Below are 24,306 nucleotides of genomic sequence, written 5' to 3' on the forward strand. Positions count from 1 at the left end.
ACTTTGTTTTTGCTTAAAGTTTTTTCAAAAAAAGTTTGTCATCGTCTTTCGTTTGGGCGGTCAACTTTATTGAGAATTTAAATCAACTATTTTCATGAACTTTCTCAATTACTTAATGCGCTTTAAAAAAAATTCAAAAGTGGATGAAACGCATGGAAGAAAATTATTTGCCACAGCGAAGGCCATAACCAATTTTTTCTCAACTTTTGTGGGGGATACCCTTTAAAATGTGGAATATGCGTGCGAAGGACAACTTAGCTTCCTGCGAAGCCCCTATCTTTGCCCATACTTATGCGATTCTCAAGCGGAATACCTTAAGCGATTTTTAGCGATTATCCCTTAACCTATGACAAACCTATCAACAAACCTATGAATAAAATACAATAATAAGGAACATCTAAAAAGAATACACCTTAAACGATTGGCAGATTGATTCCTCATCCATAGTGGCATCCCATCTTTAAACGATTTGTTACATTTAATGAAATATTTTAAAATTGAACATTAATTTTTTTTTATTTAATCACATTAATATGTTAAAAATTTCAACAACAAAATGTTGCTTATACATAGATTCATTTTGCTTATTATTTGTTAAATAAATTGGAAAATAAACCCACTTTTTTTAAAATAAATTTTTCATCAAAAGCTTTCTCCCACAGGCTTTATGGTCAACTCATGGATCTGCACATTTGGAGGAGTCTGGATGCAATAGGAAACGGCATCCGCAACATCTTCAGATCGTAACATGGGTAAACCCGGAAAGTTCGCTTTGATACTGTCATCAAGGATCTCCGTGTCAACGGCACCGGGACTAATGCTCTATAAATTACAAATAAAATGAATTTATATTTATTAAAGATTGTTTTTTTGTTATGTGCTGTTGTACCAATTTACTTGCCCTTCAATTTTGGACAGATTAATATTTGAACATACCGTAATTTTAGTCTGGGTTTTCTTCTGCAGAAACTCCTGGCGCAGGACCTCAACCAAAGCGGTAACAGCAAACTTCGATGGAGCATATAGATTGGTGCTCAGACCGGAACCTCGGGGAATTTTATGACCTACTACACTGTTAATGACCACCACATGGCCATCGGTTACATTCCGCTTCTCCTGTGATTGGAATATTTCCCGGGTACACCATACGAATCCTAGGACATTGGTGTCCAGGATGTCGCGCATATCAGCGGAGTTGCCAGCTTGAGTTATTTCGGAAAATCGGAGTACGCCGGCATTATTGACAAGGACGTCGGCACCTCCCAGAGTCTTGTCCACCCAGGCGAAGGTATCGACCACCTGCTGCTCCACACTGACGTCGCATTTGCGAATGTAAAAGCGAGCCTGCTGATCCGCCGTCAGAGATCCTTTCAGCTGCTTTAACCGCTCCTCCCTACGAGCTAGCCCCACCACGATAAGGCCCTTGGCCACCAAGTCTTTACAGCAGGCTTCTCCAATCCCTGAACTGGCTCCTGTAACAACAGCCACACGATTCTGCCAACGATCCATCGATAATATACTTTTGAATAAACGCGGCGAGAGTTTCCAAGGTAACTAACAAAACTATATTCTGGTAGTTAATTTAACACCTGAAGCTCAACTCGTTCAGATATCAGGAAGCTTTTTAACAATTAATGAGTTTTAAGAGAGTCTATTACTGAAGAATCTTTAAAGGAATTAGCCAGTCATCGTTAAGGCTGACTCAACTTAAAAAAAGCTTTCAAACAATTTTTCATAGTCATGCTGAGAGCCAAACTCTCCTTATAGCTTTTTTGTTTTTCCGAATTGTTATTTATTAGTTTATAGTTCAATTCATTCCAGAATATTCCAATTTAAGAAAACAAATATTATTAAAAAGGCAAAACAAATATTGTGGTTGTCTTTTTCGTCTTTTATGTTTTTCGGTGATGTTTTATTTAATTTTGAGTTAAATATTATAGTTTATTTGATTTATAACTCAGTATCAGTAATTTCATCATTTGTTTAGTTATCTAGAAGTCTTTAGAAATCGCATTTGCCCAAATCATTATCATTTAATGTTGTTGTCATTGCCACCTTGCCAACGATGATTCTAGTATATTTTTTAATGGGCTATTCTATCAATCCTTTACAAATATTAAATATTTTAAACTATTTGCATAATAGTGAAGGGGTTAAAAAAACAGAATTTGTCTATACGTTAGTTTCAAGGTTTAGGTTTAAATCTTTATGAATTATTCCATTGATTCGGACCATTCATCGTGTCCCATAATTCGGACCCAAATCTGAAAGTTTATGGCTGTTAATGGTAATAGTGATTGTCTTGTAAATACTTTATACTAGTTTAGAACTGTGGTCTATTAAGCGTAAGCATTTAATGCATACTCTTAGGCGTTTTCAAAATGGCGCCACATAACGAGCTAATCAAAAATTTATTAAACATAATGGTTTGGAATGGTTGTGAAAGTAAACCATAAAAATTGGATAAATTTGCCACAAACTTAAAAATAAATGCATGAAGATCTCTTTTTTTATATTATTCTTTATTTTCTTTTAACATTGGCAGCACTTGCAAAATTATTCAAAAATTTATCAGCAGACCGTTTGCAAAGTGACAAAATAGTCAACAAATTTATGGAAAGTTTAGTGCTTTCGAAGAGTATAGCGATCGATGGGTCCTGACGGCATTATTCCATTCTTGGCCTTGATGAGCGCCGGAAGGCATATTTCTTCATAATAAGTAGTCAGATTGTATTTGGTAAAGAGCTTGCGCATTGCCTTTTCGAATTCTGGGACGGACATTTTCTTTGCAATGGCATCTGGTTCTTCGTAGAGGGAATCTTTGAAAGGGTTCTCCTCCTGAATCCGATTGTGATAGTTACCATAGGTTGTCTGATAGTCGATGCCATCTTTGCTATCATCTGGACTCAAAACAACACGGTGTTGTTTGAAGAGTGAAATGTACTCCTTCGGGGAGTAATCGGACATATAAGTGGTTTTCAGCAAGTCCTTAAGGTAATTCACTATGTCTTGGTAGCGGATAGGAGGACATACAAAAAATAACTTGTAGATTTCAGGGTTGCACCACTTGTTGCGCTTTACGAAGTGATTATACTCCTCACGCCAATCCATGGAACGGGGCCATGTCCTCGTTATCATCTGCTGGCCACTAACCTTTAGATTGTGAGTGAAATGACCGGATATGAGGGATGGATCTGTTTGTGGGCGCCACGCGGACTTGGTTCGTTTCATCTCTTCTGTGTGGTCCTTATAGTGGGCCCTATTGGTGGTGTCGAGTCCTTTGCGGCACCTTGGCAAAATTGCGTCCACAAAAACCAGGTCCATGGACTCTAATATCTCCTCCCTCGTTTTGTCCTCCTCCATTTTGAATGTATTTTCAGAAAATGTAGTTTGTAGCGGATAGACAGAAGTATTATTTGTTATAAAGACTATGGAAATTAAAAAGGAAAATATTTGATAGGTTTAACAAAGAACTAATTTTGACAATTTTGAATTTTTTTTTTAAATTCACTTGTTTATAATGAATGTAGAATAAAATTGTAATTTGATGAAACCATTATTCAAGAACCATCAGAATTATTATTAAACCAATCAGAAAACTTAAATTCTTGTAAATTAATATCTTTATATTAACATTTATTTATGACTATAGTTTGGTTTATCATTTATCATTTACAAATCATGTAACAATTGAGTTTTGGCTTAAAACACTAATCAATAAAATACTTGCATATAGGACCTTAAACATAAGCAGAAGATCGTTAAGGAGTTGGGAAAAAAAACAACTTAAGGATATTCTGGCTAGTCGCGTTTGCCGTTTAGTCGATCCTGGATCTCCTGCAGGCTAAGACCCTTCGTCTCCATCACCACAAATAGGACAAAGAAGAAGGCCACAATCATGCAGCCGCCGAATAGCCAGAAGGCATAGTAAGAGCCGAGAGCATCCAAGCTGGGGTAGAAGTAGGTGACTAGGAAGCCTAGGGTCCAGCAGATACTGGCCACGAGGGAAGAAGCAGAGGACTTAATGTTGGCCGGGAACATCTCTCCCAGCACCGCCCAGGGCAGTGGTCCGAATCCGGTGCAGTACACAATATTATAAAGAATCAAGGCAGGAACAGGCATCCAGACGACGCTGGATATATCATTATGAACCAGCTGCTTGTAGAAGAACCATCCCAGGGCTGCCAGGCCAATGCTCATTACACTGGAGGAACACAGGAGCATTACCTTCCTGCCGAGACGATCGGCCACCAGGGGCGTGAGTCCGGAAGACGCAACCTGGACACATCCAATGATAATGGTGGCAATAGCAGGATCCAACCCCGTGTTCGCACTTTCAAAAATCGATTGGCTGTTGAACAGGACCACGTTAATACCGGACAGCTGCTGAAAGGAGATCAATCCGGCGCAGATAAACAGAGCTCTTCGATTGCCAGCGTTCTTAAATAGATCCATCATGGTACCCTTGTTGGCCATCGCCTCCTCGACGTTCGCTTGGATTTCGGCCATCTCGTCATGAACTCCGTCGGCACTTTGGCCGCGTAGGAACTGCAACGCTCGCAGCGCCTCGGTTTTGCGACCTTTTCCAGCAAAGTAATACGGGCTTTCGGGCATTGTGTAGAAGACAACATCGAACACCACAGGCACTACAATGCAGCACCACTGTAGAGCCTGATAGGACACGTATGGTCCAATGGCATAAACATAAAGGATTCCAGCTGGAAATAAATAAGAGTGTTAGATCACCTCCATTTTTTTGGGTAAAAAATTGTACACTAAATCCAGGATTATGGAATAAGAACACTTACCCACAATAAAAAGCTGCATCAAAGATCCTGTGGCGCCGCGTACGTTGTTCGTAGAAATCTCGCCGACATACATTGGTTGCACCGTCATCACAAACCCAACACCAAATCCTTGGACCAGGCGGGACAGGTACAGGATCCACACCTCGGAAGCCACCATGTTCAAACCAAAGGCCAGGACAAAGAACAAACTACTGGACAGGAGCACCCACTTCCTACCGATGCGATCTGCCAGAGGACCGGCTGCAAATGGAGCTACCAGCGCTCCTATGGCGATCAGAGACGAGATCCAGGCATCCTCATCAGAAGTGATGGGTCTGCTCAGGGGGGAGTCTGAAGTATCCTCAGCTTTTAGTTTCGGTCCAATGGGGGAAGTCCATCCTAGGGTAGTTCCCACCACAAAGGCGGATAAGTTAGCTGAAGAATAAATTTAAGTTTAATTAAATAATTAATTCTACTGTAAATATTCTTCTTGAAGTAGATTATTTTTGTTTAAAAATTCATACTTAAATAATAGATGAACTAACCTGCAACAGCCGCGAGAAAAATGCGGCCAGATTTGACGGGCTCGGGTGCCATATTTCGAGTGTTTCCTTCGCTTATCTGAAACGTACTGACTTCCGTGTAGGAATATTGTCCAACTCTCTCGTCTTCCCGGTTTACTGACGGCATCTGGCTAATGTGGCTAAAACAACAGCAGCTGCAAGAGCGAAGCCATATAAAAAAAAACGAAAGTCTGTCATTAAAAATTCACTTGACATGGATTAATGATTCTATCGCCATTTGAAATTCAATCGCCTGAAAATCGCAAATGGCTCCAAGTTAAAATTGCTGCCCTACATTACTGTTATAAAATTATTTAATTTTTTTGTTTGAGAGAATGACTGTAGATTGGACCACAAATATATTCCCCATTTCAAATTGTTCACTAAAAGTTCTTCACATTATCGGATAATCTTAAAATCATTACGCTATCGAATCATTAGTTGGAAATTTTGAATACATCATTTGGAGTTAATGGTATTAAAAAATAAATAAATAAAACAAACACGGAACTTCATTAGTTTTATTATCTAATTATATATTCTTTCTAATTATTTTAATTGCAGTACAAATTTTATTCTGCCGACTGTGCTGATTTTCACTTTTTCAGTTTATATAATCACTGTTGACACTTTTCACAAATTGGTGAAGAGATTAGTAACACAATGTTACTAACTATTTAGTTGGTTAATGGGCAAAGATATATCGCACATCCTTACAGAAAAAAATCTTTCAAAACGAAGTAAGTCCAGTGAGAACAGGACGTGTAATAAATTCCAAACCGTTGGCGGCTCACTTGAGAACTGTAATGATGATCGGATCGTCGAATCAAGGCAATTTAAAGATTTTCCGCGTTATATGTGAATTCAATACACATCCAATAATATTCAACGACACTCGAATTGACAAGTGCTCTTACGCGTGCAATATCTTATCAGGGAAGCACCTTCTCCCGTTCCACGGCAATCCCATCTATAGGAGGTACACATACTCAATATGGGTAGAATCATCGGAGCTATAGTAGCTGCTCTCCCACTGGATCGGAATCTTATTATTTTGTTGTACCGATTGAGCTGGTTGTTTTGGTCGGAATTGCGCCATTTGTGTTCATTTTTGCACTTGAACCACATATTCGCACAAAATGTAACGAGATAAGGATTTGTAAGCAAGCGGGCAGCTAAAATTGTGCCCCAATCTCAATTTGTTTGCTTTTTCGACCTGCCGGCAAAAGGGCGACCGCCCCACTTCAATACTAAATATGCACTTTAAAAAAATATGGTGCAGAACAAATAGAAATATCATTACTCAATGCAATAATGCCCTCTAACAATAATATTAAAAAGTTCTTCCACTGGAATATTTTAAAATATCAAAATATGTACACAAGAGGAACAAAAAAGAGAAAACGGTTTTTTCCTCTGTACCATATCCCTTGCGTCCATATCCCTTCAGAGAAAAAAGGCCCTAATCTTCAAGTGGTCTCTTCCCCTTAAAAACCCAACTAACTTGGTCAAACAAAAAACAAATTGCGTAAGTATAGTTTTCAGTTTTGATTTGATTGGTAATTCTTGAGTAATTTCCGATAATTGTTTTCACCTTCGTAGTGATAAATTCTGGCGATATTTATTTAGTTAGTTCCAGTTGGAAGGTACTATTGACACAATTTCTGTGAGTAATACTCTCAAAAAAGGCGCCGATTGTCATAACTGCCGTGAAATCTTGAAAAGGTGGCCAAGAAACACCTGGGCCAACTAAATAAAATACTTCAGATTGATCCTTCCAGTTTAAACACACAGTGAATGATCATTATTGTTATTTTGCAACTTTTAAAAGGTGTGATAACTTGTTTGTATTCATAAAAGGCACTTAAGGCGCCATTAATTTATGGGATTTCTAATAAATATTTCTTTGCTACGGATCGGGTAATAATTTAAACAGATTTCCCTAATCTTTAAAAGCCGTCAAGTGACCGGAATGGGATTTTTACGGTTAGCACTTCAAAGAAATCGTTGGAAATATAAATAGTTTTATAACCATTTTCCTCTAAAGGTTACTGGAAATTTTATAAGCCAATTCTGGCATCAGGACAATAATTTCAGAATTGAATGTATACTTTGATATATTATTTAACTAAAGTATTTTGCCCTGACGATTAAATATTCGGGGAATCGATTTTTTGATCACTCCAATTTAAAGGCTATCTATAGTTTCTATTAGCCCAAAATTGATAAGATAGATGCCTCCAAATCGAATTGTAGTTTCCGTAGGGGAAGTAAATACAGATAAAATTTTGAAACGTGTCTGCAGATACATGACTTTTTGAAAAACTTTATTATGTATTTTGACTAACAGCTGTTAATAGACAAATAAATAGATAACTTGGCTTTAATCTTCAAGGCTTATTATTTTGCAACTGTGTTCCCGGTAAGAATATGTATTTATTTACTTGCCATCACTTGTGTCTATAATAGTTGAGATCTATAATTAATAGCCCTATTAAACACTTTTTAATACCTGTTTAAATTTTATTAAGATTAAGGATAATTTCTGCACTCACAGCACTAGTGATGCAGTGACCCGTTCGCTTTAACGCACTAACTTATAATAATTCACGAAATGCAGGCATAATAAAGGCAGCTTATAGATTTTTGGGAAATCAACCAACCCGCGATAATGACTGCTATTTAGGGTCCTAATCAAATCGCCAGCCATTATCATATTTGATATTTGTAATAATTCAAGGCGACACTTCATGATCAATTTATCAGCACTCGTCCGCGCGGTAACACATATAAATCAAAGGTAAAAAGAACGAAGCACTTTTTCCTTATAGCCCATCAAGTGGGTCGACTCACCCATTTTGGAGCCGAAATTATCAATTAGCGCGCAATCAATGAAACACTGTCTGGTATGCTGGTAATACGCGGCGGATACGTAATGTGGAAATTAAAACTGTATCTGACTGGAAAAAGATCAGCCAGAGGTATCTGTATGGTTTGACTGCCGGAATTGAAATGATGCCGGAACGCGGGTGTTTTGACGCTTTTTTATTGGGCATGCAAAAATTGAGCTGCGGAATTATGACAGACGCTTTTATACCCGGAGTCTCTGCTTAGTCGCTAGTTAATACATTTTTTATATCAATTTATATAGGAGGAAACTCACACATTGTCGCCTGTGGAGAGAATTCTATAGGCAGAAACTCAGACATATCGCAGACATGAGCAACTATCATATCGAATTAAACGCGACCGTTGAACTAAGCTCAGCCGAGAGAGTTGAGCTCGGAATTTTTAGCGATTTTTATCAGCGCTTTGTCTGGCGCGTAATCGCACAATTGGCCACTATTCTCGCAGCCTATTTCGGTACACCAACAAAATAAACACATTTAATCGATTAAGGTGTTCGCAGACCTCTAGTTCCGGACAGTGTGGAAAACTTTTTCGAGCATTTAACCGATCAGTATCTCCCGCAGACGGTAACAGTGTGAATCAGCTTTTGAGGAAGTTAATTAGCATGCACCAGACCCAATCCGGCCCAGGGGATTGACTTATTTCGATGGCCTAACGATACAGTTAGTACATACTCAATTAATTCGCTCGGCTAGTCGGTTACTGTGCGTGCCGCACTCACCTCCTAATTGAAATGTCTCCGGTGTACGCACATTAAATGTTTTTTATTGGACAGGGGGTTCTGGTTAACGCCATCCGGAACTGGCCATATGATGTACATGGGAATTCCCCTTACAAGCTCGATGCATTCACTTAGGCGGTGCTGCTAAATTTAAATCATAAGTGCGAGCTTTATCGGGGGCCTGACTTCCGAAACATATACTGTGCATTTATTTTGATCTAAACTGGTTGCTAAATTTATTCGTAAATTTGAGCTTACAATAATTTGCATTTTTTATTTTTTTTTGTATTTTAATAACAATAAAATTAAAAGTAGAGTTCTTAAAAATGTACATCAGAAGCTCTAAAAATAACTGCAATATAAGAACTCTACATTAGAATGCAAATGATTGTATTTTTTTATTTTTCCAGCTTGTTTTTTATCCCAACCAAATATTTATAGATATTTATAAAATCAAATAAAGTCGATTAATGAGCTTGTTTTCTTATCACAATAACAAATATTATATTATAACACGTTCTTATGCATTATGAGCAAATTATTTATTACTAAATGACAAAGCCGCTATAAAGAAAATGTTTAGCTTTATGAATATTTTTAAACAATGTTTAATCAAAAAATGGAATTTTCATTAGACAACATAAATAATTATTATATTATTAGTTGTTAATGTTCTGATACCCTAAGCAGTCAGTTTAATTGTGCTATTAGCTTTATTATTGACATTTAGGCACTTGATTTTTACGAGCTAATCCCCTTTTTATTTGCCAGGCACTCGAAGGGGGAGCGACAATTATCGACAGTGGCCATAAACTACACCTAATGATCTCCAGTGACAGCAGCACCCCCACTGCCAGTCCCCTGCAATATTTGTCAATTGGCGTTTGCACACATGTAGCCGATTGTCGACAACCTGTTGAGCGTGTGAGCAAATATCCAAGCAAATACTGACTTGGATGGGCTTCCTGCAATTGCATTAAATATTTGCATAGAAATGCCGGCTGCTGGCACGATTTCAATTTGCAATTTGTGCGTCGACTTCGGTGTTCCGATGTCGATCAATCAATCAAACCCGATGACCTTCACACTGACCATGGAAAGCAGAAGAAAAGCTGCCTGCCGGGCACTGGCGCCACAGGTGGGCGTGGCTGACCAGCCAATCCCCATAAACATCAGACTGACAGGACTGATAGTGCTCTAATTTAGCATTTTTAGGGGCGTACCCGCTCCAGGGGTTATCATGTCTTATCAATCCACAGTTACAAGCAAACACAATAAAATAGCCGATTTTCCACACAGTTTACATTTATTATCAAATATATGTACATCAAATATATTAGCACATGTAGGTATGTCTGTCTTTATAAGGAGAATATATACAGTGAATAGTTAAAAATACTACAAAAAGAAAAATATACACCATCGATTCTCAAGTCCCGTCCAACTATCTGGAAATAATGGGGGGGCGTTACCAAGCCTTTTGTATACATGAGTACTTAGGAACTAGTTGAACTACACTTAATGTAAGCGTCAAAGTCAATTCAAACATTATGGAACATCGATAAGTTAAATTGTACCTTTTGCGTAATATTGTCCCTAGATACCAATGGCAGAAATAACTTTGCTCAATTAAAAAAATATAAATATAAAGCAATAAGATCAGGGAAAAGTCTGGCTTATTAAAAAGTTATCAAGCCCTTAGTTTCCTTTGCAAAGATATTGGACCATTTGGTGATCGACATAAATCTCGTTTGTTATTTTTTGGCATTGGCTGCTTATACACCTACGAGTTCACTAGGACATTAACTAAACTAAACTAAGGAAAACATATTGGACCTTCTGGGATATTCTTAGTGTCCACTGAGCCAGTCCTGGATTTGGCCGGCGGTTTTTCCTTTTGTCTCCCGCACTGCAAGGGCAACGTAAACGGTGGCCACAGCCATCCAGGTGGCAAAGAACCAGAACGTTATGTCCGATCCGAGGGTTGTGTTCATCATTCCGAAGCACTTAGTGACTACAAAAACGCATACCCAGTTGAACATGACGGTCAGGGAAACGGCCTTGCCCTTGGCGTCCGGCAGGAAGAGCTCGCCCATCATTAGCCAAGGAATCGGACCGTATCCCACCGAGAAGCTGATGATGAAGAAGGCAACACAGAACAGGGGCAGCCATCCAATGGACGAGACGTCCTTGTGATTGTCCTTCATGTTATAGTAAGCCCCCAATATGGCCAGGCAGATACTCATAACGGTACTACTGAAAAGTAGCAGCATTTTGCGTCCGGCCCGTTCGATCAGCAGCGAAGAGCAGAGGGTCATGATCACCTGAACCACGCCCACAATGATAGAGCAGAGGGAGGAATTCAAGGTGCTTCCGGCCGAATTGAAGATTGATTCAGTGAAGAAAATAACAGCGTTAATACCGGAGAACTGCTGGAAAACCATCAGGAGAATGGAGATAATAAGACCGTTGCGGGAACCGCGGCTGCTGAACAGGTCCATGATTGAAGCATCGGATCCAGCCTGGTCCAAGTCGTTCTGGATGATCTGGATGGCGCTACGCGAATCGCAGTAGCGACCCCAAAGCCATTTCAGCGAAAGAGCAGCCTCAGAGCGACGACCCTAAAAGATTAATATTAATTAGTTAAATAGTAATATTTCAAATTTCTTCATTCTTTTAACTTACCTTTTTCAAAAGATAGACTGGAGTTTCGGGCAGAATAAAAAGTCCAGCCAGCAGAAGAACTGGAAAGACGAGGCATAGCAAGCTCAGAGTTTGCCAAGAAATCAGAGATCCAATCAAATAAATGAACAAAATTCCGATGGTAAGAAGAAGTTGGAACAGTGTTCCCAGGGTTCCACGAATGCTAGTCTCCGCAATTTCCGAAATGTACATGGGAGCCACCACACAGAAGCTACCAGTAGAAATACCTACAAAAAAAATGAAAATGAATAACTTTAAGGATACTTTTATAGCAATAACTTACCAATTAAGAAGCGACCCAAATAAAGCCAGCCAACTGATTGGGCAAAGCCAAGTGAGATCCAGGCTAAAATGAAGGGCACGTCCATGACCATTGCGGTGTATCGTCGGCCGATCGTATCAGCTATATATCCAGTTGGCAAAGCCCCAAAAAAGGCCCCAATTGCCAATAGGGAGCTAACCCATGTTTCTGCAAAAGCACAAGGTTATTAGCAACTAATATATTATTTTATAACTAATCAGATATAGGCAATCAATCGAAAAGTTTGGGAGAGAGCTTTTCTTATATCAATGACGTATTGTCTGAACTAATGTTATCTTTATAACGCTCGTGTCACTTAAATCACTTGTTCCTTTATCTGCGAATTCTATTTCCAGGGTTTATAATAATAAAATGATACCCATTAGTAAGCTTAAAAAATTACATAAATATTATAATTAAGCAAAATCATAAATTCATACAAACAGAGTTTTAGAAATTGTACTTTCATCTTTTGATAAAATATAAGAATAATAAAATATTTGGAAAAGAATAAATGATCATTGCTGCCTGTGTAATTCGAATATACCTTGAAGTTACCAGGTAACCGCAAACCCTTCGATGGTCTGGACTATTAAAAGATAATGTCTAATAATGAAAGATAATGTCTTACCTTCACTGACGGTCAGTAAAATTCTATCGTCAGTAGAGCTCGTTCCATTTGCAATTGCATTAACAATTGTAGAATTGCTACCCAAAAGGTTGTTGAGTGTGGAATTGCCATTTGTTGAATTGCTCGATTTATCTGGAGTAATCTGAGGAATCACAGGACTTGTCCAGGCTAAAGCCGTACCGGCAGAAACCGCACCCAAGCAAACTGTAAAATTTTCATTAATTTCGAGTATTTCAGTAGAAGAAATAATTTTACTTACTTATCAGGGCAGCCAGATATTGACGGCCCTTGGAAGTCTTCACAACTCCATCCTGCAGAGGATCATACAGCATCGGATTGTGGGCATTTCCCTCTCCATCCTCCTGACTAACAGTCTACAAATCAGATTAGATAACTTAAAAAACTTTCAAACAACTTTATGATGATTTCCTTAACAGCCTTGATGTTATTCCTTTGGGGAATCCTCAAGATAATTGGTACTACGATTATGGCCGCTTGGACTGTGATAAAATCAGTTTATGCTGGAGTGAAGGTAGCAAGAGCTATTAAAAAGTTTCCCAGCTACAGCGATTTGAAAGCTCAATATAGTGATATGACACTTGGAAAGGCCAAAGAAATATTGAAAAATAAGCTTAAATAATAACTTTTTCAACAGGCTTAGAATATTTTTGAGAAAAATGTACAATTCCCTTGTAGAAACAATCGATAAAATTAATTATTGGTTTTAGAAGTCACTCCCAATGTGTAAACTAACGAAGATATAATTAAAATAAATAAAACGCTCTATTCTTCACAGCATAATTATTTCCATCCGTTATGACCTTTTTATGCACAATATTGAAAATATTTTCTTTACCTGCCACCAACGAGCCATTGCGCGGACTACTTTTTCCGAATCCATTTGAGATTCGACCGATTTCCGGGTTCTTATATACCTTATATAAGAAGATCCCGTAAAACAACGCACAATGCCAAAATGAATGACACTTTGGTTGAGTTAAAAAAACACTATCTTATGCTTTATATATGTTGGCTTATATTCTGCTTATTTTTATCTTTTGTCATTAATTATCTTAAGAAAACGAATTTTTATATATATAAGAAAATATATTTTGTTTTGATTTTTCCGCTAAATTTAGTTAGAGACTCGGGGAAAATGGTTTGTCTCGTGCGAACACCTCGAGACGACTGAAACATTGGACTCTTCGAAAAAGCGTATTTTCCTCTCGAATCTGTGCAAAAATTCTTTTATTGTGCATAGAACTTTTATATTATCTGGCGCTTGTTTCGGCTTTTCAATGGATTGCCAGAAGATTACGGCCAGCAGATGCAGCCAAGTCTTTTGTTTTACGTCAGAGGTTTGGTCTTGAAATTTTCCGATTCAACTACAAACAAATATTTTTTTCAAAAATGCTACCTGTTGGAATATTTTGTTCTATCAATTTAAACAAAAAAAGTATCTGCAAGAGTGTATTAGACAGTTATAGATTTATCATGCATGGTCATATTAATGAAAGCCAATTAAAATCGATTTCATAAGAGAATCCGCCAAGATATTACGCATACGCCACCGCACCTGAGTTGAACAAAGTCCACGCAAAAACAAAATACTTCCGAGAATGCGCTCGACAGTTAAAATTAAATTGCTAAATGCATTTCGATGCGTTTTCTATGCTGTTGCCAAATGTCAGCAGCGGGAACTGAAACTATCGGGTATTCTCCGCCTATAAATAGAAACCTGCTACTGATTAGATAGAAGTGACAATAGAATCACTCCTTACGAAAATGATTCCTTGATGAAAGTGCAAACGACCGTTTTAAATGTTATTAAATTGGAATGTTTAATTATAAATAAAAACACGTAAATGTTAATGGCATGAAGTGCATGCCAAAAGAAACCTGTCGCCGGATTCACACCCAAACAAGTCAATCCTGTGAGAGCAAGCGAGAGGTAGAGAACGTGCACTAGAGATGGCTATAAGGGGGTCAGAACGAGGTGCCTGAAGAGCAGACACACCCACCTTATACTGAGAGAAATCTTATAAATATAGATTTACATATAAAGATAGGCATTGAGAAAAGTCTTTTGTGTTTAAATATTTGATATTCTAGAAAGTTCAATTTTGGTATGCTAAAAAGTTATGTCTTAAATTAACATTGAAAAAAGGCGCTTGTTCTACTTGTCTTTTAAATTTATTTTATTTAAACTTCCATTAAAACTATTTTATCACATTTGAGATCAAATAAAATTCCAAAAATCATATGTATTTCTTTCAGTTTTTTTTTTCTAGACTCCCGATTAAATCATCCGCATCTTTTCCTAATTAGTTTGCACTATTGGCCCGGATCTTTTGCTCAGTGATTGTTGTTTTCTCGTTTTCAAGTTCAGCGAGCCCCTAATGCCATGTGCTTCTCGTGCAATTTGTTTTTGTTTTCAGACTTGAGGAGGCTTGTTCCGATGCACTTGCCACCAGATATCTATGTATTAGTGGCTATATGCATATTTAGAGTGGCGGGTGCTTGGCTTTTATGTTCAATGTTTCCGCTTACACGCCCACATTTCCCTTGTCTTTATTACGGCCGGTGCCATTGGAGCTCACTCGCCCGACAGACAATATCTTTTATTGACGCAATTCCCTTAATTTGCTCAAGTCCATTGGCCATGCTGTAATTAAACCGATATTGCTGTGGGGGATTGTTTTCCCTCTGGTTCAAGGTGTGTTACAGGTGGAGGACTTATCCTATTTAAATACCCATAAATATAGACTATGGAAATTGCAAGACACCTAAGAGTTCCTGTTAAGAGGCTTACGATCTACTAGAAAAATATATGTTAAATGTGAGGAGTAGTTACTATAATATAAAGTTTCATTTTGGGTTTTTTTATGGAAAATTTTGTATATATTCGAATTATTTTTAAATGGATTTGTGTATCCATATATTCAAAAGACTTGCTCACTTGAAAGTTTTCTAATTAATATATTCGAGTAATGACTAATGACTGAATATACTAATGTTACTACTTGACTCACTACTTATCATCAAAATGGATATATGGGTATATTTTTGCAATACAATTAGTGTATGCTTTGTCATATTATTTTTTAAAATTGTATTGTTTAAATAGGAAACCACATCGTAAAGAATCACTTTGTAATCATATGAACCGTGCACTTTGAACTTTTGGATATGATTATTGTAGTAAATTGAAATCATTACACAGGATATATACGGCCATGAAACGCCACAACTTATTGATATGTAAATATTATTTTTGCCCTGCAGATTGCCCGACAATTCAGAGCAACCCAGATAAACTCGGCGTAAATACGTCCGGAAACATAAACAACGCCCAGTGAGGGGCACGCGACTAAAATTCTGTACAACTACAGCGATTATTATTTTACTGTTGCGACGTGATAAAACATACAGCGGGCAATATGGAACAGTAGCCGCATAAAAATAACCAAATTTCCGAACGCTTATCAGCAAAGGTAAATGAATCATTTAGACGAAAGTGCTCGTACGAGTGTCTTTAAAATCTGGAAAAAGAAGCCTACGTCAAGCTCAAAGGTATCAGCTAATTGGCCATTATCGAAAACAGTTAGTGGCTGCGTGAACGACACCAGGATCAGTGATCACCGATCACCTGGCAGGCTGCTGCTACCCCCAAAATCTTGACCGTGTTTATGGCCCACACTCTTCGATAAGAGCCATTTGGCCCCGTGCTCAATTAGCAATAGCAATAGCCTAATGCCCCATCGATTTGTTTGGTAATTCACCAAGAGCCACTTGAGGGAGTCAGATCGGAGCCTTGTCGAGTGGCGGGGCAATCGATCAATCAATCGGCGCAAAATTGTGCTTAGTCTGTCCCACTGCCAAGGGCAATATACTGCTCGTAATATCGCATTCCAGCACCCCCAAGTACAAAACTCTTGATGCTGTACACCCTCCACGGCCTAAGCCGGCTCTAATCTTTGGTTTATGGCCCTTGATAGCCACGACATAGCTTGGCAACCCGGACATCTGCATCGTAAACAAAACTGTTCAGGCCGGAGTAGCCTGTATAAATCTTGAACTTTGTGTAAACTTCATCACAAGGGGGAGAATTTTGATAAGATATTTGTGTAGGCCACTTGGAAAGCGTTTCGACATTAGTGCCTCATAAATTAGTTCATTGATTGAAGGCAAGATTGCGACCATAAATGCAAATTTAAGTGTTTGGTAATTAAAATGGTAGCACACTTTCATTTTCAGGTATTAACACAACAAAGTAGCTGATCGATTTCTGAGTTTATTGGTTCAATTAAAGTGTGGAGGAAGCAAGCTCTTAAGACAAGAACCTTTACAAGCTTAAGTGTTACTAATTACACTTAGTAAACGACATCATGAGATTACGTTAAGGAGCTGCTTTTTGATTCCTCTTATTTATATTTTTCTTTTTCTCTACATACATTGCTCAACCTTCAGACAAATTTCATGTTTTTTTCCAAAACTTTTTTCAGACAAAAAAAATAATCGATTTTATTGAAAAATTTAAAGGCATTCCCCACTGTACATTAATCGGAACTGTCTAATCATCATTACCAAAATTCTTGGTCACCACTGCGTATGCGTAATATAAATTTCTTATCTTACCAATTCGAACTTTGCATACCTTTTTGATTTCCTCGGTGGCCACCATATTCTTCGATTGATAAAAAAAACAAACACAATTTAAATGTTCCGCCCGCTAATGCGAGATTTTCAAGAGTTTTGTTTTTATTGTTCTAGTAGAACCGCCGAAACGTGCAAATGGACGCGATGAGCGCCCGGACAAAACTGAATTTCTCCAAGGAAACGCGCTTAGCAAATAAACGAAATCGGCGGTACTAATAGCGGCAGAGCTACGAGGGCGACGTCCACGTCCACGACGACTGCGACTGCGACAGAGCTAACCCCATATCAGACGAGAGCACTACATAGCAGTGGCAGAGGCCGAGGCAATGGCCGAGGCAGCTCACGAACCACCGACATAATTTCCATTTGCGGGGGAGCAATAGCAATGGAGGGCCGAAAACATAAATCCACAGATCATGTACGGTTTTTGGAAAAATATATCAACGCACACCGATATTGGAGCTTTTGCTAAGGTCCCTGATCAAGGCGCGATTGTAGGTCATACCAGTAGGTTGTTGTTGATTCTCCTGGTAGCCCTGGAACTTATCCACGATTTTTCGAAATCCACTTTCTAGCGATGCCGAGCTCACCTTCTCAAAGACCTTTAGAATATAATCTGTCATGGCTTGGGCCAGCTCCTGCAAATTAAGATTTAAATTAAATCGATTATTAGATTATAAGGAAAGGATTATATTATGCAAACGAATATCAATTTATACAAAAAGATTTTCGACAACAACAGAAACGGCGATTATACAATACATAGACTGGACTTCTGTTTTTACGCTAATTTTTTGCTCGTGCTTTTTTTGCGTCACAAACAGTTGATGTTATTTATAGAATTTTCAGTTTTTTTGCTTTCGAAAGTATGTGTTTGTCAAATACTTTTTTTCTAATCTTAAATTATGATTATTTCTTGCCTTAAACCTGCCAGAAGAAAATAATAATACTCGGTGACGCAGAGGTAATGATTTAATTCATTTCTAGCCAAAACGAAACTATCCTTTTTTAACCAACTAGGATATATATAGATTTACAATACATTTTATTGTAAAACATTTTGTATTACTTAGTTATATATACTTACTAATATGAATGCTGCACCAACTTTGCACCTGCTGTGGGTCATATTATTATCATTTAACATCAACTGAAACATCACAGGATCCTGTTCTTCGATCAAGCTTCCGATGAACAACAAAAATCCCCTGGAATGGTTGTGAAGAGCGTGTAGATTAATTTCCTTGTTATGCTTGAACTTAAGAATTTCCAAATACGCGTCATTTAAGTAACTGAAATGTATTGAGTCACCATAGAAATGTTTCTTTAAATTAAAATAAAAAACTTACTTAAAAAATATTTCCTGGCCGTAGCGACGGGTAAAGGGCCGTACTATATTCCAGGCTTGCCTTAGCGCCAGCCTCTCGCTAAGCGTGAAACCCAAATCGTCCATGACTGGACCATACTTTATTATTGGAATACTTTTGGGATAGATGGTATTCGCCAAATTTCCAGATCGAACCTTGTTATTTAGTCTTAAAGAAGAACTTAAACCTACCAACTCCATTTCAAAAAAAAAAAAAAAAAAAAACAAAAAAAAATATAACAAAAACTACGAAACAGAATAAATATTAACAATATAATTTTATTTTAGCCCTCGCTAAATTTTTCATAGCACACTTAATCATTTTTCAATCAAGGACTCTTTCGTATTAGATTGCATATCGGCAAAAGCCGAGGGCCTTAGGGCCGTGGACATAGCTCGTTTTCTCGCCTCTTCGACCACGGCAAAGTCCCCAATTATTGAAACCAATTGGGTCAAAGCGGAGGTTAAAGTGGATGAATTATGATTTTGTATTACCGACGACTCCAATATGTATCTCTTGAGGGCAGTGGCCAACATCTAAGAATTGTTAACGGTTTTTATTGACTCTGAGACACTATCATTTTTTTACGAACTTTCATATAGGATGGATCGATTCCTCTCCTTAAATGTGCGGGCAAGTTTTCGTCAAGGGCTAACCGAAATTGTAAGTTGATATCCAATGTTTGCACCAGTCTCGCGAGAAGCTTCATCATAGCCAAGGCATGCCCATGGAGCTTAGACAGATTGATTGGGGAGTCACTAGACCTAGGGTCGAGCCTAAAGTTGTGGATTAAATCTTGGTGTGTAGTGAGAAAACTAAAAGAAATAGTGGGGATTAAACAGAAGTCATAGAAAATGAAAAGGTAAATACTTATAGAAGTTATCCTTGCCGAAACGTCGCTGGAAGGGCTCAATTAGGCGCCATGCATTGCGTAAAGCCGCCTTTTCCACGCAAGTGAATCCATTTTCATCGATCTTGAATGAAATATCTCGTTCCGGCAGTGGTTTAGGATAAACCGGCAAATCTACATGCTTTCTTTCCACAAGACTTGCATTCGATGGTACTATTAGGCTGTTCTTCTTATCGCTTATTACACTCATTTTTGTCAACAGAAGAGTGTTTTGTGTAAATTTAATAATTTGAATACTATTTTTGATTGAATGTTGTAGGCCAAGCTTGTTACCAAAAAATGAAAAATGAATTTTTAATAATCTGAAAGAACCACTTTAAATCGGATTCATTTTATTAGTTTCACATAACTCATATTATTATATCTAAATGCGTCAATATTCGTTATGTTTTGTTTAGAATTTGCGTTACAAAAAAATTGGCAAAGTTTGGCGATATTCTTGGAGCATTCCGCAAATGGGACAATTAAAGCGGAGTCTGAGGGCGTGCTCCAAACAAGGACCACAAAACACATGGCCGCAGGTTGTAACCCGGGGGTGGTTAATATTCGCTGGACGGAAGCAAATGGAGCATCGAACGAGTGTTTCACAGTTGGTAGGCAAATAGGTCTCCCCTGAGGTGGGTGCAGGAGTAGATGCAGCTTAAAAGGAAATAGTTTTTTAATTTTTTAAGGTTAATGACGATGTAAAATATATAAATACATATAAATATAAATATGTACCTGTGGACCCATTTTGGATATGAACGTAGACACTGTTGGGATTGCGATTCGATGAGCTCAACGGAACCAGTGCAGGAACGGGCCTGGCATTAGGGGTGCTTACCTGGCCTCCAGGTGAACCTAAACGAGAGACTGGAATTAAAAAATCGATGTTACCTGATATAAACTGATTATACTTACTAGCTATTCCCACGGTTATGGGTGCCATATAGGATACATTTATATTGATCTCAATGGGAGGTACCGATGCAGGTTGTCCGCCAGATGGCGATTCCCCGGTCGGTGGCTGATTGGGGCGAGAAAAATAAATGGATAAGTTGTTGCCCTCGTTGGAATCATTGGGAAGAGCGTTGCAGTTGCGCAGAACATTCACGACCGATGGGTCGATTGTGCGACTTCCACAAGTGGTACACGTGGTGGGAACAGGTGGTGGGGCTTCCGGACGATTTTCCTCATTTCCAGTCGGAGTCCCAGCTTCATTCACGCCTATGGAAGTAAAAAAAGTCTAAACACATGATTTATCTATTCCATTTTTCCATGTCCCACCTTGAACTATTGCTATTACTTGAAGGCTATTTCGGGTATCCCCAGGATTCTGCCTAGTAGTTGATTCTGTTGGCTCGTTATTGCTATTTTCACTCATTTTCTTATTAAATTCTACAATACTTTAGAGGATACCCCAGTGACAGTTGTCAAGAACCGGCAAAAACGAAATGTAGGGCTACCAAAATTAAGTATTGTCTTCTAAACAGTTACCCAGCACTGTTTTCCTACTGTGGGCTTTTTCGACTCATTTAGGCTTTTAGCCTAACCATAATAGCTAATTACAAGCAACGTAAAAAACACATTTGAAAACAATAACAGTATTATAGGATTGTCGTTATAAAAAATAATCCAGATGTTTTTAAATAAAACAGAAAATTTAATTACTTAATTTTAATAGGCAGAATTTTTATTTTTGAAATAACGCTTATAACTGCAGAATATACGCATGGTTTTAGTTAATGAGTTACAATATATATTTGGCGGGATGCAATTCAAAATCACTCAAAAACTTATCAATGCATTTAATACTAAGATTTAAACTATAAATGGGTCTCACAGAGTTCTAGCTATGAAGAGACTTAACGCAACAAAAAAGTATTACAAATACAGACGGAAAAATTGACGTGCGGTGATCTTTTTGTTGCACATCGGGCACTTATGGGTTGAGCGTATAGCACCCTCGATACAGGCACGGCAAAAAACGTGGCCGCATTTGGTAGAAACAGGTTCACGACGGCGCACGCTCTCCAAGCAGACTGGGCAATTGTAAGTATCATCCTGCTGCGATTGATTAACCTGACGCCGCTTTGGTGGTGAAACATTCTCATCATCCACGACTTCCACACATGAAATGTCTTGATTAAGGCTGCGTCGCGAATTTGTTGCGGGTCCTGAAGCTGGACGTGTCCGGGGCCCATCTGGGGTACACAAATCGATTACAGCATCGGGAACACGATTTCTGGCTGAGCGAGGTGGCGGAGCGAATTCCAAATTAGATAAATCAATCACCTCTACAGGCGAAGCTATATTTTACAAATCGAACAAAATTTATAAGAAGTTAAGGTATTTAAAATTCTTTCTTGTTTCTCTAGGACTCACTGGATATACGACGACTGGATCGCTCAGCTGTTGGGGTGGAGGTAGAAGGCACGATTTCAACCTGGGCAATAACATCCTCACAAAAGCGGTTAACTGCAAATAAACAAGTCAAAAAGGTAAAAACATTGAGAGTAAAGCAGACCTACTGCGCTCTATTTCAGCCTCCATTTGGGCTACATCAACAGACAAACTCGATGATGCATTTCTGCTATGAGAGCCTTCTGCCGCACTGTCCATTCTAAGGTTTAATGAACTATTTTCAGCAGTAATATTAAAGGAAATGTTAGCGTTAGAGCCTGCATTTGAGTCTACGGATGAATTGGAAAAGCTTGAGGTAGAATTGCTTGACATTGAACTTGAACTGCTTGTAGAAGTAGAAGTGCTTGAACTTGAACTCGAGGTGGTACTTTCACTGAAAGAGCTAGGGCTAACGGAGGAGCTGCGGTTAAATCTGACGCCGGAAAATTCGAAAGAGTCTTCAGTCTCCAGTTCCTACTAAGTAAAATGCGGTTAGGAAAATTCTCTTGAAACAGAATGTTACTCTAAAAACAAAACCTACCAACCAATTAAACGATGCGTGTGTCATGGCGTATATCCTCTGTTCGCTATACTTGATTTTTTTCGTCTAAATTCACAAAATATTCACAAAACCGCGCAGTGACAAATGAGGCTTCGTTTTAGTGATGACACTTTGCTCGCCCATTTATCGAACATAGAACAACAACAGTTTTATTTATGAAAATCTTGGCGAATATTGCAGGTGCAACAGGGTCACACTGCCGGCACGTCACCAGACAAAATAAATAATATTTTTGATTTTTGGGATCCTAATGTTCTTAAGTGGGTAAAACAATGGACAAGGACACCTTTACCCTGCAGACCATCCGGCAGGACCTCATCGATAACAATCTTCAGGCAAAGGCAATTATACAGGTCAGTATACAAGACATTAGAATTGGAAAACTTAAAGTCTAAGTTCCAACTTTCAGGATATACTAAACAGCCGTACTTCGATCGCTGAACTGGAGGAATTGAACGAAGCTGGACGAGCAAAATTGTCCGCCATCCGAAAGAGCATAGAGAGGTTAGATGACTGGGCACGGGACACGGCGGACGCTTTGCTAGCCAAGGAAGTCGACAACCATCGTGACCAGTTCTCCAAAACCCTTCAGGCGTTTCGGAAGGCTAATGTGTCCACTATGCTGGAGATTGAGAAAGCCAACCGCGAGGAACTAATGGCTATAACCGGCGAGAGTGAGCTACGTCAGCGGTCGACGGCGCGGGTGCGTCACAACCAAGGCAGTTTGGTGTCGCAGGAGAACGACGTGACCGAAAAGATGTTGGCCATTTCTCGACACCTGTCGGAAACGACTCAGAAGAGCGCCATTACGCTGGAGACATTGGTGGCGTCTTCTCAAAACGTGGAGGCCACCAGCGATGAGCTGCAAAACACAGCCGGCAGCATTACTATGTCTGGAAAGCTTCTAAAAAAATATGGTCGCCGCGAGTGCACCGATAAAATGCTGCTTTTCTTTGCCTTCTCCCTATTCCTCGCTTGTGTCTTCTACATTGTTCAGAAGCGTCTGTTCTAGACGAGCAATTCCTTTTGTTGCCTAAGAATTAGCTTTAGTTTAAGTGCTGCGCACATGACCATAATTATAAGCGCTAACCGCTCGTATTTATATTTATTTAGTGAAAATTCAAAGTTGTACATTCAATATTGCTTTTGTAAAATATAGTGCAAGCTAAAAGGGACATTTGGGTACTCCTCCCGGATTTGTAAAGCCATTAGTGTTGACCACGCGGCAAATGTCCTTGTAAGAGCGCTGGTGTTCCTGTGGTCGAGCTCGTTGCGTCTGTCTATAACTACCTTCGTAGTAAGCCGGGTAAGAAGTTTGTACTTGAGCAGGGGGATAATGGTAGCCACCAAATCCTGGAAATAGTTTCTGAACCACAGTGCTGAAGCTGTATCCACTAAGTAGAAAAATACACAGCACCACAGTATAAATTATTTTACGCATGGCTACTCTGTCCAAGATTCAATTTCCTAATAACGTCTCATGCTAGTATTTGCATTGAATTGGAATGCCCCACTTATGGAACTTCCGCGACCTTGTTCATAGTGGGAAAGTAAGCGACAGGTCAAGTCTATTCAGATTTGCCTGGGAAGCTGATAACGAATTAAGTTCCTCTGACCAATACAACAAAATTTTAATCCAAACTCGTGTGAAATTTATATTTTGTATACATTGTAGAATTTACATAATGTAAGTGTTTATTTCGATTAAATAACAATAGTATTCTTCTTTTTTTTAGATATTTTTATATATTAAAAAACACTTTTTCTTCAAAAGATTAATTTAAAATACAATGTTTAGCCGCCTTATAAT

General features: G+C 38.6%; 10 protein-coding genes across 13 annotated transcripts; 1 reads left to right on the forward strand and 9 right to left on the reverse strand.

The window, feature by feature from the left end:
• Nucleotides 1-497: 497 nt before the first annotated feature.
• Nucleotides 498-1,567, reverse strand: LOC6499160 (farnesol dehydrogenase). The gene is made up of 2 exons (XM_001955159.4): nt 937-1,567; nt 498-822 (listed from the first exon to the last, which is right to left on the reverse strand). The coding sequence occupies exons 1-2, from the start codon at nt 1,507-1,509 to the stop codon at nt 643-645; spliced, it is 753 nt and encodes a 250-aa protein (XP_001955195.1). The 5' UTR covers nt 1,510-1,567; the 3' UTR covers nt 498-642.
• A 936-nt stretch (nt 1,568-2,503) lies between these two features.
• LOC6499159 lies at nt 2,504-3,473 on the reverse strand. Its single transcript, XM_001955160.4, has one exon. It carries the CDS (start codon nt 3,361-3,363, stop codon nt 2,623-2,625), a length of 741 nt encoding a protein of 246 aa, XP_001955196.1. The 5' UTR covers nt 3,364-3,473; the 3' UTR covers nt 2,504-2,622.
• A 132-nt stretch (nt 3,474-3,605) lies between these two features.
• On the reverse strand, nt 3,606-8,372 carry LOC6499158 (facilitated trehalose transporter Tret1). 2 transcript variants are annotated; one of them, XM_014910449.3, is made up of 4 exons: nt 8,204-8,372; nt 5,333-5,505; nt 4,809-5,222; nt 3,606-4,718 (listed from the first exon to the last, which is right to left on the reverse strand). In XM_014910449.3, exons 2-4 carry the CDS (start codon nt 5,475-5,477, stop codon nt 3,802-3,804), a joined length of 1,476 nt encoding a protein of 491 aa, XP_014765935.1. In that variant the 5' UTR covers nt 5,478-5,505; nt 8,204-8,372; the 3' UTR covers nt 3,606-3,801. The 2 variants fall into 2 exon arrangements, with proteins under 2 accessions (XP_014765935.1, XP_001955197.1); XM_001955161.4 differs by lacking the exon at nt 8,204-8,372 and adding an exon at nt 6,068-6,176.
• A 1,889-nt stretch (nt 8,373-10,261) lies between these two features.
• Nucleotides 10,262-17,412, reverse strand: LOC6499157 (facilitated trehalose transporter Tret1-2 homolog). Of its 2 annotated transcripts, none has more exons than XM_001955162.4 (6): nt 17,274-17,412; nt 12,876-12,990; nt 12,617-12,820; nt 11,968-12,153; nt 11,667-11,911; nt 10,262-11,602 (listed from the first exon to the last, which is right to left on the reverse strand). In XM_001955162.4, exons 1-6 carry the CDS (start codon nt 17,298-17,300, stop codon nt 10,832-10,834), a joined length of 1,548 nt encoding a protein of 515 aa, XP_001955198.1. In that variant the 5' UTR covers nt 17,301-17,412; the 3' UTR covers nt 10,262-10,831. The 2 variants fall into 2 exon arrangements, with proteins under 2 accessions (XP_001955198.1, XP_014765934.1); XM_014910448.3 differs by lacking the exon at nt 17,274-17,412 and adding an exon at nt 13,473-13,606.
• LOC6499155 lies at nt 17,332-18,895 on the reverse strand. Its single transcript, XM_001955163.3, has 3 exons — nt 18,625-18,895; nt 18,363-18,567; nt 17,332-17,913 (listed from the first exon to the last, which is right to left on the reverse strand). The coding sequence occupies exons 1-3, from the start codon at nt 18,840-18,842 to the stop codon at nt 17,716-17,718; spliced, it is 621 nt and encodes a 206-aa protein (XP_001955199.2). The 5' UTR covers nt 18,843-18,895; the 3' UTR covers nt 17,332-17,715.
• A 9-nt stretch (nt 18,896-18,904) lies between these two features.
• Nucleotides 18,905-19,827, reverse strand: LOC6499154. The gene is made up of 3 exons (XM_001955164.4): nt 19,513-19,827; nt 19,235-19,457; nt 18,905-19,178 (listed from the first exon to the last, which is right to left on the reverse strand). Exons 1-3 carry the CDS (start codon nt 19,740-19,742, stop codon nt 18,960-18,962), a joined length of 672 nt encoding a protein of 223 aa, XP_001955200.2. The 5' UTR covers nt 19,743-19,827; the 3' UTR covers nt 18,905-18,959.
• A 40-nt stretch (nt 19,828-19,867) lies between these two features.
• On the reverse strand, nt 19,868-20,992 carry LOC26514516. Its single transcript, XM_014911811.3, has 4 exons — nt 20,819-20,992; nt 20,453-20,758; nt 20,273-20,392; nt 19,868-20,191 (listed from the first exon to the last, which is right to left on the reverse strand). The coding sequence occupies exons 1-4, from the start codon at nt 20,913-20,915 to the stop codon at nt 19,959-19,961; spliced, it is 756 nt and encodes a 251-aa protein (XP_014767297.1). The 5' UTR covers nt 20,916-20,992; the 3' UTR covers nt 19,868-19,958.
• Nucleotides 20,993-21,267: 275 nt separating this feature from the next.
• LOC6499153 (putative protein TPRXL) lies at nt 21,268-22,632 on the reverse strand. 2 transcript variants are annotated; one of them, XM_001955165.4, is made up of 4 exons: nt 22,476-22,632; nt 22,063-22,408; nt 21,917-22,009; nt 21,268-21,840 (listed from the first exon to the last, which is right to left on the reverse strand). In XM_001955165.4, exons 1-4 carry the CDS (start codon nt 22,500-22,502, stop codon nt 21,416-21,418), a joined length of 891 nt encoding a protein of 296 aa, XP_001955201.2. In that variant the 5' UTR covers nt 22,503-22,632; the 3' UTR covers nt 21,268-21,415. The 2 variants fall into 2 exon arrangements, with proteins under 2 accessions (XP_001955201.2, XP_014765933.1); XM_014910447.3 differs by having other exon boundaries at nt 22,063-22,411; nt 22,476-22,621.
• A 22-nt stretch (nt 22,633-22,654) lies between these two features.
• On the forward strand, nt 22,655-23,671 carry LOC6501414 (vesicle transport protein SEC20). The gene is made up of 2 exons (XM_001955166.4): nt 22,655-22,849; nt 22,906-23,671. The coding sequence occupies exons 1-2, from the start codon at nt 22,769-22,771 to the stop codon at nt 23,506-23,508; spliced, it is 684 nt and encodes a 227-aa protein (XP_001955202.1). The 5' UTR covers nt 22,655-22,768; the 3' UTR covers nt 23,509-23,671.
• Nucleotides 23,590-24,041, reverse strand: LOC123257001. The gene has a single exon (XM_044714145.1). The coding sequence runs from the start codon at nt 23,935-23,937 to the stop codon at nt 23,662-23,664; it is 276 nt and encodes a 91-aa protein (XP_044570080.1). The 5' UTR covers nt 23,938-24,041; the 3' UTR covers nt 23,590-23,661.
• Between the last annotated feature and the right edge of the window lie 265 nt (nt 24,042-24,306).

The sequence above is a fragment of the Drosophila ananassae genome, chromosome 2L (genome assembly GCF_017639315.1).
Source record: "Drosophila ananassae strain 14024-0371.13 chromosome 2L, ASM1763931v2, whole genome shotgun sequence".
Classification (NCBI taxonomy): Eukaryota; Metazoa; Arthropoda; class Insecta; order Diptera; family Drosophilidae; genus Drosophila; species Drosophila ananassae.